This window comes from Pan paniscus, chromosome 19, assembly GCF_029289425.2.
Source record: "Pan paniscus chromosome 19, NHGRI_mPanPan1-v2.0_pri, whole genome shotgun sequence".
NCBI classification, from domain to species: Eukaryota; Metazoa; Chordata; class Mammalia; order Primates; family Hominidae; genus Pan; species Pan paniscus.
Window position 1 is genome coordinate 85,014,057 of NC_073268.2, and position 15,351 is coordinate 85,029,407.

The 15,351-nt window shown below is 37.6% G+C and overlaps 1 protein-coding gene across 9 annotated transcripts in view; it reads right to left on the reverse strand.

Moving 5' to 3' along the window:
• The window catches only part of ABCA9 (ATP binding cassette subfamily A member 9), an 81,353-nt gene that overhangs the window by 13,342 nt on the left and 52,660 nt on the right, over positions 1 to 15,351 (reverse strand). For all 9 annotated transcript variants that reach the window (XR_010110710.1, XM_034942788.3, XM_063599360.1 and 6 more), the window contains 8 exons: positions 14,042 to 14,215; positions 13,739 to 13,852; positions 7,880 to 7,999; positions 5,006 to 5,074; positions 4,152 to 4,243; positions 2,814 to 2,934; positions 1,790 to 1,907; positions 1,024 to 1,115 (listed from right to left, as the gene is read on the reverse strand). Coding sequence is in view for 8 of the 9 variants with exons in the window: in XM_034942788.3 (XP_034798679.3) it covers positions 1,024 to 1,115; positions 1,790 to 1,907; positions 2,814 to 2,934; positions 4,152 to 4,243; positions 5,006 to 5,074; positions 7,880 to 7,999; positions 13,739 to 13,852; positions 14,042 to 14,215 (900 nt within the window). In the remaining variant the exon portion in view is untranslated. The remainder of the gene's footprint in view (positions 1 to 1,023; positions 1,116 to 1,789; positions 1,908 to 2,813; positions 2,935 to 4,151; positions 4,244 to 5,005; positions 5,075 to 7,879; positions 8,000 to 13,738; positions 13,853 to 14,041; positions 14,216 to 15,351) is intronic.

The window sequence follows — 15,351 nt, forward strand, 5'->3', positions numbered from 1 at the left end:
TGATCTGCCTGCCTCAGCCTCCCAAAGTTCTGGGATTACAGGGGGGAGCCACCGTGCCCGGACCTCATTTGCATTTTTAAGGACTGTTCTTGCTGCAGTGTGAGGCAAGAGTGGAAATGGAAGGACAGGAAACCTCTGTAGCATTGAACGCCACTGTGCGACCTTCCTTCATAAACACTCCCTCTGACATTGAGCTCATGTTCAAGGTCAATAGCATTTCCTCTTGGAAGTTGTGGTCCTTTGGCTTCTGTCCATCATTTTACCCAAACTTGGCCTAGACATACCACCAAATGGTACTCATATATTATTCTAGCTTTTGTTTTGCAATTTAATTATCCATTTTTTTCATTAAATCTGATTTCTCTTGTCTTAATAAATCCTGGATCTTTTACCATTAGCCCAGAATCACCATTGTCCTTCAAGAATTTCACTGTATCTGCAATAATACCCTCAACTGCTCTATCACTACATTACATCATCAGGGCCAAGAAATGTTTCAATAATTGTAGGAAAGTTTCTGTGGTATATACCTTCTTAAAGACCTATCAAGTTTTACTCGCTAATGGACTCTTATTGTTACACAAGTCACACATAATCTTTAATTATAGCATATAGCTAGAGGACAGTCATTAAATATGAAGACTCATGGCTCTGCAACCACATAGGCAGGAGTTGTCATTATTCTGACAGTGGTTTCTGGTGTCATGCTGGGTGAGGGCATTAAATTCGACAAAGTTCATGGGATGCATAAATCAATAAAGCAAAGATATCTGACTTTAAGGAAGATATAGTTCCTTTTAAAATCTTTATTTCTCACTCAATAAAAGGCATAGTATATATGATATGTAGCCCTTCTCAGAAACAAACTGTTTTTGGAATTAAGGATATAAATTTTTAATCAATCTTCTTTATTCAATGCATAAATCACACTAAGTGATTATGGATCAACTACATAGTCTATTATTGCCATCGATATTCTTTGTAGGTAGCACTAATGACCATATTCCTGTACGTTTTACTGACCTGTCCTGCAGTTGGTTTTGTGTCTCCAGTTATCATCTTAATAGTTGTACTTTTACCAGCTCCATTGTGTCCTAACAGTCCTATAACTTCGCCTGAAAGAAAGTGGTATGCTCAGAAATATACAAATAATTGCAACAAAAATAAAAGCAAATACCATTTGAGGGCTCACTGTGTGTCAAGTGCTATGTGAAATGTGCTATATACATTATTTCCCTTATTCCTCTCTCTCTCTCTCTCACACGCACACACCCCTGAGCATTATAACTAGCTTCATTTTACAGATGAGGAAGCTAAGACTTAAAGAGGATAAATAAGTTGCCCCATGTCATACAGACAGTAAGAGGCTGAGCTGGAAGTTGTAATATATTTTTATTTCAAAGCCTGTTGTACGAACCCCCCACTTTCACGAAATGGGCTGTTTTGGGGGAATGGAGAAAGCACTATTATGCCTCCGTTGGCTCCCTTCTGTGTAGTATTTGCTGCAATAACATTGTTACCTAAAAACTATACCATCCTTCTTAACAGAAAGACCGCCTCTTTTCATTGTTGTTGTTCTGTTTGTTTGTGTTACAGAACAGACATAACTGTCTTCCTATGCAAAGAAAAAAACGTGGTTATCATTTCAACTGAGGCTTTTAAGCAGGAGGAGCAGGCTTAGCCTGCTGCGTTTGTCAATAGATGTCCCCAGATTCAGATACTCTTATTCCCTGAATAATCCAGTCTTCAGATTCAAGATTGCTCTACTAATGGAACTACTGTTTCCAACCTTTTTTAACACAAAAAGAGACATTTCTTGTGGCAATTTTTTTCTTCCTTTTAGAAAAGCAATTTTTCTTTTTGCCTGCATATTCCTTCCGTAGACAGCTGGCAATGATGACGGGTGTCTGTAAAGACAAGTAAATAACAACGGGACTTTATTCTCATCTTGAACTGAGAGGGTGTTCCACACTCTTGTCACCAAACCTTTCCTTATACAAAATCATGAATCAAACCACTTCTTCCCCTAGAAACTGCCATTTTCAAGTGAACTCTTACAGTCTACATTCCTGCAAGGAAAGGGCATTTGCACCATATCCTGGGATTTGTTCTTTGGAGAGCAGGAATAGAGACAGTCACTGAACCAACAGATTTGACAAGACACACACTCCCATAAACAATCATGCACACAAACACACACGCACCGCAGACAAGCTCTCTCTGAGTGACTTGCAGTAAGCTTCACTTTGGTTATAAAACACAAAATCTTACTTAAGTTTTGTAATGTTTAGCTGTACTTATCAAAACCACAACCCTGAAAAATAAATCAATACAAGTCAATATCTGTGTGTGTGTATGCACATGCATGTGTTTCTTGAGACAGAATCTTGCTCTGTCACCCAAACTAGGGTGCAATGATGCAAGTATATCTCACTGTAGCCTTGAACTCTCAGGCTCAAGTGAGCTTCCAGCCTCAGCCTTCTGAGTAGCTAGGACTACAAGCACATGCCACCAGGCTCATCTAATTTTTTTATTTTTCATTTTGTAGAAATGGGATCTTACTTGTTGCCCAGGCTGGTCTCAAACACCTGACCCTAAGTGATCTTCCCACTTCAGCCTCCCAAAGTGCATTGTGTGTGTTTTCTTTGCTCTCTTACATTTGTGGGCCTTGCATACCTGCCGAAGTCAAGTAATAAGCTGTATGTGTAAGAATGAAAGAACCCCAAGTGTTTTTCGAAAACTAAACTTAGAAAGTTTCTCACTTTATCTGTCAGAAAAAAAAATAGTTGACGAAGAACATTTCTGAGTTCTACCTCATCAAAGTCTCCCACAGCCATAGCATTCACTGTTCTCATTCTTTCCATCTGGATATCTTCCTCCTCTCCTTCAGGCTCTTCTGGGTTTGGAAAAACAGCGTTGCTTCTTGGAGAAATTCTGAAATCAAAACAGTGTGATAATGATAAACTTCGGGTTAAAAATCTTGTATCAAAATTAATGAATTTTCTCTATACTTCCAATTTTTGGCGTAGATTCATTCTGAGCACAACATCCTCTCTATTCTTCTACTTGCACCATCTGCCTTTCAAACAGCCTAGTTTCCTTCAGTGAGTAGAGTAATGATATCCTTATATCATCTTCGCTTTTTACCAAAGCTTAATCCTCCTTGTTGATGGTGACAGTTTTCTTTCAAAGAAGAAAGTGGTATACTCCCTCTGGCAAAGGATTGTGAAGCAGAGTTGCATGAGGAAAGGAATCTAGGAACTATAGTTTAGACAACAGATATTTTGGCATTCTGAGGTCTTTGTGAGAGCCATGAGTCCAAAGATTTGGAATCAAGGATGTGTCCCAGAGAATCCAGGATATCTAATCACCATACCAATGCCTAATTAGTTACTGAGCACAGTCACTTCTTGGGAATGTGTGACAGAATCACTCTTTCCTCTCTGCTACAGACTCGTTCTTGCCTTCATCATCCCACCATTGATTCCTGCTCATTCTTTTATCTCTCCCTCATGCCATCCTCTGACATTCTGGTTGCCTGTTGGTTTCCTAAAACATGGCTGTCATCTTGTCACTCTTCTCTGCTACCACAAACATTAGACTTAAGCTTGGTTTATATTTTGTATGGAAGGCTAAGTGTTCGAGACACATTGGTGTCTCGGTTTCACATTATGTAATTTGCAAAACCTTTCCTATACTTTTCTGTTTCAAGATCCTCCAATATCTAGCCTCACTTTCATTTTTCATCACCCCCCAACATAAGCCTACAAAGGAGCTCCTGGTGCCTTCATCTCATCCTTGGTTTTATTGCACAAACTATTCTTCCTTCCCGGATTGGATTAACTTTCCCAATGCTTATCTATATTTACCCATTATTTTAGAGATTCCACCTCTTACACATAACTTTCCTCTATAGTAAAATTATGGTCTGCCTTAATTTTCCAGTGTCTCGTGTGTGCTAATGTGGTTTCTCTCTCTAGATTGTAAGCTCAGTATATATTCCTATATTATGGGTTATAAGAATTTTGTATATCACAGTCTTTAAAAACCATCCTGTGAAGTGTCTTTTACTTAATTAATTCAGCACATTAAAAAGTCCTTAAAGAATGAATATCAAAATGAAACATGAAATTCGATTTGATTTTCTCAACCTGAACACAGGATCCTTTCTCATTAGTTTCTTCCTGCAGTTCATTTCTAGGCATCGCAGAATGAAAAGAAAAATGAGAAAATGAAGGTAAGGCTAGGGAAAAAGAAAGACAATCACAATTAGTATCGCTATAAATGCAATGATTTCAATATTGGAATTGATTTAAGGAGTTTGATTATATAAAAATTCGATTTGATAGCATTCATTTTTACAAGGCTGAAAGACAACCTGTAATATTCTTTGAAACTGTCAAAGTTAGCCTCACTGCTATTCAGAGACAGCCTAACAGAAATATAATAGTAGCAAGTGAAACCAGTACTACCCATGACAGATGATTATTGTAAAGATAGGGGTCCAGGGCCAGGAGCGTTGGCTCACGCCTGTAATCCCAGCACTTTGGGAGGACGAGGCAGGTGGATCACATGAGGTCGGAAGTTCGAGACCATCCTGACCAACATGGAGAAACCCCATCTCTACTAAAAATACAAAATTAGCCACACATGGTGGTGCATGCCTGTAATCCCAGCTACTCAGGAGGCTGAGGCAGGAGAATTGCTTGAACACAGGAGGTGGAGGTTGCAGTGAGCTGAGATAGCACCATTGCACTCCAGTCTGGGCAACAAGAGTGAAACTCTGTCTCAAAAAAAAAAAAAAAAAAAAAAAGGGGTCCAGTTAAAAGCCATCATGTGCGCGTGCGTGTGTGTGTGTGCACATGTGCACGCATGTGCGTGTGTGTGTTGCTTCAAATACCTAAAATGTCCAAACCTTCTTAATTTGATGCAATTCAGAGAAACTCAAAACATACAAAGGTTGTGTTCCCTCATGAAAGAATGTTGAAAAAAAAAGTCTTCTTACTATTAGCAGTGCCAGGTATACAATTTCAGATTCTGAAGCTCCTAAGTAATCCATGGAATCAGGAGAAATCTGTAAAATGAGCAGTAAGTGTATTCAGGTGAACCTTCTTTATTCATGGAATTTATCCCACTTAAGATAAATTAATGCCTATTCAATGGCCTTACAACCATTCGACATGATGCTCCCTTGGGTATCATGTAAAAGTTAATTTCAGACTGTGCAGTATGCCTTCTTTGCTTCCAGTGTGTCTCTAGGCCGGGATGCCTTTGTATGTAACACTGTGAGTCAGCAGGAGTTGCTCTGTTAGGAGAATCCTGGGCTGGTGCTGGCAGGATCCTTTGAAGCAATGGCAAGTCTGTCTTAAGACAAACCCTCTCCCCTAACCTTACCTGTATTTCTGTCTTCATTTGTGCTCTTCCCTCGATTATGCCCCCAAGGGCCCTGGAATCTTTATATTGCTCTTGCCCTCTTACAGCCACTTTTGAGAGTAATTATGACAATCTTTTCAAACTGAAGACAAAGTTCTTCCCCTAGAGTTTCACACGTATACATATAAGTGCATTTTTCCAACATTCCCCACTCTTTTGCAAATAAAAGGTAAAAGGACAATTTTGTTTCTTGAGCTATATTTACCAACACGTTTCCTGAGCAATTTTAAACCCTTTGCAGTAAATTTATAACTATCACAGCCATCCACCATCTAGAAAAGATGACTTTTCCACATTGGATGATGTGCACGACCTTGACATCATTTCAAATGATTTTGTTTTCTTAGGTGCCCCAGTTGCCCACTTTCAATAATTGCACCTCATCCAAACTGAATCTCAGGCTCCCAGATCTCTGCTCTCTCTGCTGATACTATATTTTTTTTTATGGGACAGAGTTTTGTTCTGTTGCCCAGGCTGGAGTGCAGTGGCATGATCTTGGCTCACTACAACCTCTGCCTCCTGGGTTCAAGCAATTCTCCTGCCTCAGCTTCCCGAGTAGTTTGGATTACAGGCACCCAATACCATGCCCAGCTAATTTTTGTATTTTTAGTAGAGATGGGGTTTCACCATGTTGGCCAGGCTGGTCTCGAACTCCAGACCTCAGGTGATTCACCTGCCTCGGCCTCCCAAAGTGCTGGGATTACAGGCATGAGCCACCGCACCTGGCCTCTGCCAGTACATTTTAGTTTTTTGGCATCCTTATGCTAGTGTTCTTACTCCGTAATTTGGAATTGGAGAACCTCTAACCCACCAACTCCTTTTCCACTGTCCATAATCACCCTCATGTCCTTAACTTCATTTTCTAGCTTAGAATCCATTATATCTTCAATTCCTTTTTATATAGAACTACTGCTCACTTATTCTTTTCTTTGTCAAATTTGCCTGCCAAGTGTCCAACCCCGATTGAACCCAACTCTCTGCCTTTCCTAAACTGCATTTAAAAGCAGGCTGTAATAAGAGAAACTCTCTACTTTGCTGACTTCGCTGAAAAGTAGGGCAGAGGGTCTTCGGCACTGTCTGTCCATCCTAATGACCTACGTTCTGAAATAGTTTTTCACATCTTTTTTTCTCCAAATCCCAAGCCCCCTTGGCCAAGTTAATGACTTCCCCTCTTACTTTCCTAAAAAAGGTAGAATCAGTCAGAAGAGAATCATCTCATCTTTCTACCAGCAAAGCCACTAAACTCTCTGCCTCCTATGTTCATATTCTCTGATTATAATTTCATATTAAGCATGTGGAATGTCCCTGCTTTTATGGACAGCACCCCCTCCACTTGTGGACTTTACGCTATTTTTTCTCAGCTATTCATGGACTTGACTCATGAGGTAACCTCTATCTCTCTTTTTCAGCATGAGTTTCTCTAACATCAGCATAGTATTTTCCTTCTTAGCACAGACAAAAATCTACCCTCCCTATTCATTTATTCTTGAATTTTTCTGCTACGCTTTTTGCCACATCTCCTAGAAATATTTGCCTGTACTCACAGTCACCACATCCTCCCCTCACATTTTCTACTAAGTTCACTCTTACTGTGCTTTTGCATTGACACTTTCATTAAAATCGACCTTGTTAAGCTCACCAATGACGTTCGTGTAGTCAAAGCCAATGGTCTCTTTTCAGTTGTCATCTTTCTAGAACTCACAATAGCATTTGATGGTTTAATCACTCCCTCCTTCTTGAAATGTTCTTTATTGCCATCTGGCACACACCCTTATGAGCGTCTGAGAAGAGCCTCCAGCACACAGAAGGCTACCATTTTTGTTCTCTTATCTCCCTGGCTCCATCTCAAATGGATTTGCTGGCTCCTCCTCTTCACCAACTCTCAGTTTTGGAGTTCAAGATCATGTATTTGCTTTCCAATCTCTAAATTTTGGAGTTTAAGGTCATGTCATTGGCCTTCTTTTTATTTCTATCTCTACTCACCGCGTAGGTCATATTATTGTCGCATGGCTTTTCATACCATTTATAAACTGATCAATCTCAAATATCTAGCTTTAACCCCCATCTCCACACACCCTGACACATTGAGTTCCTGACTCATGTATCTAACTGGCTACTTGACATTTCTCAAACCTAACATATCCAAAACTTAACAAAAATGGGGCATCTCTTTGGCCTCCCAGTAGGGTTCCCAGCAGTGAGAGTTATCATGAGAACTAAACTTCCACTCTCCTGGAGTTGCCTTTGACTTTCATAAACCAAAGCTGGCTTCCTACTGAATCAGAACATGCCCCTTATCCATGCGTGGCAAGAGAACTGACTTTCCAAAGACAGAGACTTTTAAACTTTGCACAGCTGAGGACTCTATCTATATTTTTGCAATATTCATGGCTTTCTCAAATGGCCACACATTTCATGACCCTCAGACAGAAGTGGAACTACTTACCTCAGAAAAAATTAATAGAGAGCCAATCAATGTGAAGGGAGGTATTAACATGGTGCCAAAAAATAGCCCTATAAATCCATATTCATTTAGATCAGTAGCAACTATCGAGAAGATGACCACCTAAAACAAACGCACAGTATAGCGTCATTAAAGTGTACCAATCTGAATTTTAGGATGATTTCTAAGAGGGTGGGAATTCATTTATAAACGTTGTTATTTTCAATTTCACTCCCCAAACCAGTATTTATATCGTTTCTTTCCTTTGCAACATGGGATTTCATCACGGTTTTGTATGGGATTTATTATTAATTTCTTAAAAGACACAATGATGCTTCTCAATCTCAATGGCATACAAATCAGGTGAGACTCTTGCTAAAATTTAGATTCTGATAAAGTGATTATTGTACATTACTCTGCATTTTTCTTTTTTTCATTTCACAATAGTTCATAGACATCCTTTTAGGCTTAGGCAAACCATCTATTTGTTTTCTTGGCAATTATTTGTTTGAATGGATGTGCAAAATTCAACAACTTTGCCTTCAGAAAACATGTTTTTAATTTTTCTGCTCCTATGAATGATGGTCTACATAGGTCTTTATGTATGGACACTTTTAGTCTGGAAGGAGAGATTCTGAAAAGTGTAACTGCAGGTTAAAATTTATGTGCATTTAAAATTTTAACAGTTACTAACATTTTGTGTAAAGTTTGTGACATCTGTTCTACAAACCATGAATTAGAGTACACATTACACCACACATCATTGACACAGGAGGTCATAGTTATTTATTGTAGGCATCGTTGATTTTATTGCTGATATTAAGTAAATAACTTTATAATTTTACCATTTAATATGACATTTACCATTGGTTTGGGTAATTTGTCCCTCTTGTGTTACTATTTTCTTTATATTAGGTCTTTTTAAGGAACTATATGGTCTTTACTTGACTTATATAGTTTTCTTCCTTTAGCTGCTAATACTGAACCATTATTGTGTTCTGAAATAAATCATACTTGACTATTTTTAAATTATTCTTTTTTTCTTCTTCTTTTTGATGGAGTCTTGCCCTGTCGCCCAGGCTGGAGTGCAATGGCACAATCTCAGCTCACTGCAACCTCCACCTCTCAGGTTCAAGCGATTCTCCTGCCTCAGCCTCCCAAGTAGCTGGGATTACAGACACATGCCATCACGCCCAGCTAATTTTTGTATTTTTAGTAAGGACGGGGTTTCACCAAGTTGGCCAGGCTGGTCTCGAACTCCTGACCTCAGGTGATCCACCCGCCTCGGCCTCCCGAAGTGCTAGGATTACAGGCGTGAGCCATTGAGCTCGGCCAAATTATTCTTTTGCAAACTTACTTCTGTGTTTGCTTTCTTTCTATTTAGAGAGTTGTCTTTAATTTTTCCAAGTGAATTTATCAATGGGTTTTCAAAGCTTTTTAAAGTTTTATTATTAAATTTATGCTTGCTTTACAAAAGGAACTCTTCAACTTTATGAATTTTTTCTATTAAATATTTAAGTATTCTATGATTCCCAAAGTTATTTGATCTTCCTAAATGTTTAAGTGAATTCAGCAGTCCTTATCAGTGCTTTTGCAATTTTTCTTTTCTTGAATTCTTTATTTCCTGGTTGGATTAATTTTAACCCTAAGTGGTTCATCTTTCATGTGGCTGTAATTTGTTCCTAGGTATTTTTTTTCTTCCTTTTTTTTTTTGTTAAAAAGATTTTATTATTTATTTATTTATTCATTTTTTGGAGCAGTTTTAGCTTCACAGCAAAATTGAGTGGCAGGTTAAGAGATTTCTCATATACCCCCTGCCCTCATACAGGCACAGCCTCCGCCATTATTAACATTCCCCAACAAAGCAGTACATTTGTTAGAATTGATGAGCCTTATTGACACATCTTTAACACCCAGAGTCCATAGTTTACATTAGAGCTTACTCTTGTTGTTGTACATTCTATAGGTTTGGACAAATTTTTAATTATATGTATCCACCATTATAGTATCACACAGGCCTAAAAATCCTCAGTGATCCACCTATTCATCCCTCACTCCCTATGACCCCTGGCAACCATTGATCTTTTCACTGTCTCCATAGTTTTGCCTTTTCCAGAATGTCATTTAGTTGTAATCATACAGTGTGTAGACTTTTCAGATTGGCTTCTTTCACTTAGTAATACGCATTTAAGTTTCCTCCATGTCTTTTCGTGACTTAAGAGCACATTTCTGTTTACCCAAAATAATATTCCATTGTCTGGATGTAACACAGTTTGTCTATTCACCATCTTGGACATCTTGGTTGCTTCCAAGTTTTGACAATTATAATTAAAGCTGCTATAAACATCATTGTGCAGGTTTTTGTGTGGACTGACTAATATTTTTCAGTAGGGCTTTTAAAACGTTTACTTCCACATTTTATATTTGATTATGTCTGACCTTTCCTAGAACTGCAACTTGGTAGATATAATTTTGGAAGAGAGAAATTCCAGTATTTCCTTTCCCTCAGATGTGTGAAAAGTGACACATGGAATTGTAGGAGATAAATCTGAGGCAGTTGGAAGTTTTCTCTTTTATGATTGGTTTTCATTTACTTCTTGGGAGCCTTTATTTGGAAGTTTCATATCATAATGAATATTGATCATTCCATAACAGTTCTTTCTAAATTTAAGAATTTCTTCTATTATATTTTTATACATAGAATTATTTTAAAAGAATTATACATATGTGTAACAATGGATTTGCTACATAAAAAATAATTATTCTTTTGTTGGATTGGTTTTGTATTTACATCTTTTCTTATTGTTGTCTTGCTGATTATGGGGATTATCTTAATCCTTTACTTATATATGTAATTAGATTTTCAGCCTTTTTCAGAATTCATTATTAATTCTGAAATTATACTGATGGTTAGTGTGTTTATGTGGATCTAAAATTTCTTTTTTTTTGCATTCAGGATGTTTTATCATTGTGACTCTGAGCTTTTGTCTTATTAAATGTGTATTCTTTTAAAAAATCTATAGAGAATGCTTGAATGGAAGTTTTATTTGTTCTGCATTGTTTTGGAATACTTTATTAATTTCTTTGTTATTGGGAAGTCATGCAGTACCTTTTTATCTTGGACATGTCTAACATATGTAGGTCTACTGAGATCTTCTATTTGCTCTGATAAAGTGCTTATTATTTCTGAACAGGCTTTCTTTCTTGGCTGATATTGGCTTATCTTTTTCTCTGAGTAATATTTTGATGTAGGGCATTGCTTTCTATCAGTACCTTTGAAGCCTGGGGGCCTAGATGCATACAGTGTCCTCAGCTTAGGCTGTGTGTAGCCTTATTGCTTTCTCCTTTAGGTCATGTCCAGTGTTCTGCACCAGTTTTCACCCTACCTAGTAGGCAGTGAATCTCATTGTCAAGGGGTGGGCACCCTATTAGACGTTGGGCCACAGTCCAATTCAGTCCAGAGCCCTGTAAAATAGCAAACCTCAGCATCCCGCCTCTCCAGGTGAAGGATTCTTCTCTCAAGGGTTTTTATTTACCTGTGCTAGGATGTTAACTCAGTCACTCATGTATACCTTTTTAGAGCCAATTATCAGTATTTTATCAACTAACTTTTCCTCATCAAAATTGCTTGTTGAGGATGGAAGTAGGCTTAGGAAAAGCTCCGCATCAGGGACTTCGTTTCTTGGCCGCCACATTTCCACTTCGGTTTTCTTTGTTTCATTCTACCCTGTTCTACGAACAAAGAGGTTCTCTGTCTACATACCTAATCAAATACAACTTGTATGATGTTTAATTTAAATTTCTACATGCTGGCTTATTTTTTTTTTCCAACTAATCTTCTAGTTCTGAAACAGATGATTTAAGTTCCACTTGGATCTTTGGAGAGGATTGTGTGATGTGTTTTGCTGTTGTGTATTATTTGCTAAACAAATTAGGAGACTCCAATTTTCTTCATGGATTTTGCATTTCGTCAACATATTTCTTTCCTTATTTAAGACTTTAGGTCTAGAACTTGACTTCATCTGCTATTTGGGCAGCCATTTCTAATTTCCTCATTTTAAAAATGCCTGTTAAGTCATCGCCCATGACTTAGATGTGTTTATTTTTAAAAACATATAGCCAATTTTTTTAACCCAGTCTGGAAGTCATTGTCTTTTCCTCTTATTTTCTAATTTATATTTACTCATGGTATTTTATTTTAGTTTCTTTCAAATGTGAGGCATCCCCCATATCATCCCCTGGAATTCTCATACTCTGTGGGTGGTTCCACCTCTTTGAAAAACTGTTTGGCAAGATCAACTAAAGTTGAACATAAAGTTGAATACATTGTGACCTAGTAATTCCACTGCTAGGTTTACATCTCAAGATATACACACACACATGCACCAAAAGTCATACAAGAACAAGAAAGTTCATGGCAGTGTTATTTGTAGAGTTCAAAACAAGAAGCCACTTGAATGTCCATCAACAATGAATAAATAAATTATAGCACATTCATCAGTAGACTATTACAGCAATGAAAAGGAATAAACTATTCTGGTTGTTATCAAATGCAACAGCATGGATGATTCTAAATAACCTATTGTCGATTATATACAGATATATAATTATGCCTTCTACGTGATTCCATTTTTATTAAGTTCAGAAACTGGCTACACGAATCTATGTTAATATAATAGGAGTAATGATTTTTACAAGGAGGAGGGAAATTGGAAATGGGATGGAAGGGGCCTTCTAGGGTTCCAGTATTGTTCTATTTATTGATGTACCTGGTAGTTTTTGGGAAGTGCTCAAAAAAACTACCAGACACATCAATAAATAGAACATTACTAGGTGTGCTTAAAATGTGTGAACTTTTCTATAATGTAGGCTATACTTTTCAACTAAAATTTATTTTGAAAAGATCTCATTGGATATTATATAGAAAATAGTTAACAGGTGGCAAGAGTAGAAACAGAGAGACCAGTTACAGATATGTTGCGCTACTCTAGGTGACAGAGTATGAAAGCATAGGCAATGGATAGAGCAGTGAAGTTGGGACACATCAGGCAGACTGGGAAATGTCTAGAGTTTAAATGACATGCATGTGGATTGAATGAAGGAAAAAAATGGAGCGTGATCAAGGATGATTCCAAACTTTTAGAATGAGAAAATAGCTAGGTGGATTCTGCTGCAATAATGTAATCTATTCAGAAATGATGAAGACCAGGCACGGTGGCTCATGCCTGTAATCCCAGCACTTTGGGAGGCCAAGGCGGGTGGGTCATGAGGTCGGGAGTTCGAGACCAGCCTGGCCAATATGGTGAAACCCCGACTCTACTAAAAATACAAAAATTAGCTGGGTGTGGTGGCGCACACCTGTAATCCTAGCTACTCAGGAGGCTGAGGCAGGAGAATTGCTTGAACATGGGAGGCGGAGGTTGCGGTGAGCTGAGTTCATGCCACTGCACTCCAGCCTGGGCAACAGAGCGAGACTCTGTCTCAGAAAAAAAAAAGAAAGAAAGAAAAAGAAAAAGAAAAAAAGAAATGATGAAGAATAAGATTGAGGTGACAATTACATTTCCGGTATGTGATCACTAAGGTCTTCTTTAAATATTCAGGTGAAATTGCAAGTGAATTGCTAGAAGCAGAAGTCTCTACTCAGGGGAGAAGTTAGACCTGGAGATATGTTTGAGGATCATAGTTTATAGATAACATACACTCACTCATAGAGTAAACTTTAAATAGAACTTTGATTATCTTAGAAGAATTAAAATTTTCTAGAGAGCAATATTAATTTGCCACTCTGCTTAGCACAAAGATTAAATATGTTCTTGGATTTATGAAAAATGGTAAAATAATAGGTAGTATATGCATACTTACAATTAAGAAGAAAAATGACCAAATGCCACTATTTTTTCTCCCATTGCGAAAAATGAATGAAATCACATATGTCAAGAAAACAAGAGATGAGACATAGCCAATACTACACAGGATCTGAAAACAGAAATGTTAAGGTCCAATAAGGTAAATACTATCTAGAAGAGTATTCATACTTACTCTTCAATTTTCCAAAACTATGCAATAGCACAGGTAATTTGAAGTTCTTTGGTTTAAGATTAATGATATTACTGCATTCATGAAAAAATAGTCTAATAAAACCATTTCAAAATTGCTGCCACTTACTTGAATTAACAGGTTTTGAATTATAAATATAATCTCCTCTGGGCTAAAAATATAATCCATTATTTGCATTAGCAGGAGGATCAAAAAGTACAGGGAAACATCCACCAGTGCTTGGCCAAACCAGTATGCAGAAGGGTAGAGGCCTGAAATCCATAGCTGGGAATGAGCTTTTTTCTGATAAAGAAATAGAAGAATCATCAAAAGGTTCTGAAGAGCTGAAGTTTGGGAAATTGCAAATATATAGTCATGAAAGCATTCATTTTTGCTTCGCCTTTTAGAAATATTATCCTGATTTAGCAAATGATACCACCACTCGCCACACCCTTGTTCAGAGGCATTGATAATGCTGCAAGCCACGTCATTATTTCATTGTCTAAAGGGAAAATGCACCAACATAACTAGCTAATGTTATGTCACAGAATGATTGGGCATGGCCTCAGTGAGAAGACATCTTTTCTTTGCAAGACTATTCTTTCCTTCGACGTGAAAACTTGCACATTGCACAAAGGTTCAACAGAAGTAGGATTACCATTTCCTGTAAGACACTTAAAATTTATGCTGAATGTAAACAGTGCATTTATCATTGGCATTTTATTTTGGGTCTAAGAAATGGTCCTCTAGTTGATTTCATTTAAAAACTGTTTAGGTTGGAATTGGCAAGACTGCCTTTAAAATGTTGCACTATTCTTATTGTCTTGCCGTAAGTCATATTTTTCATCATCACACTGTGAAAACTGGTGAGTGGATTTTGCTATTGTGACCACTATAAGTCACATTATTGCAGTGATTGTCATAACACAAGGTCTTGAAAATGTGACCTGGACTATTTTAAACAGTAAAGCATAAAGGCAATTAAAATTTCAAATCTAAAATTGAGTCTATATAAGGAGATTCATTAGCAAAAAACTGGAATGCAAATAATTCTGGAAAGGAGAGTACATCTGGAAGGAAGTAGGAAAGAGGATGATAGTGAGGACTGTTAGAGAGCTTGATATTTTCTATTCATCAACTTATTTAATATATATTTACAGAATGTATACCGTATGGCTGGCTTCATATTGGTCATGGGGCACTTATAAATTTAAGTTGCAGGGGAAGAGGAAATAGAGGCAATAAGCAAATAAATATAGTGATAGCTACCTAAGTAAAATTGTGCATGTGTTAAGAAGAATTCAGGGTTGTATTACAGCCTTTCAAAGAGAAACAAATTGTAACTCGGGGGTCAGGTCAGAGAAGGTTCCCTTGTGAAGTCATGAGTTAGGGTATGGGCAGTGAATAGGATATATCTGGGTGACCGGTCAGAAAGCACT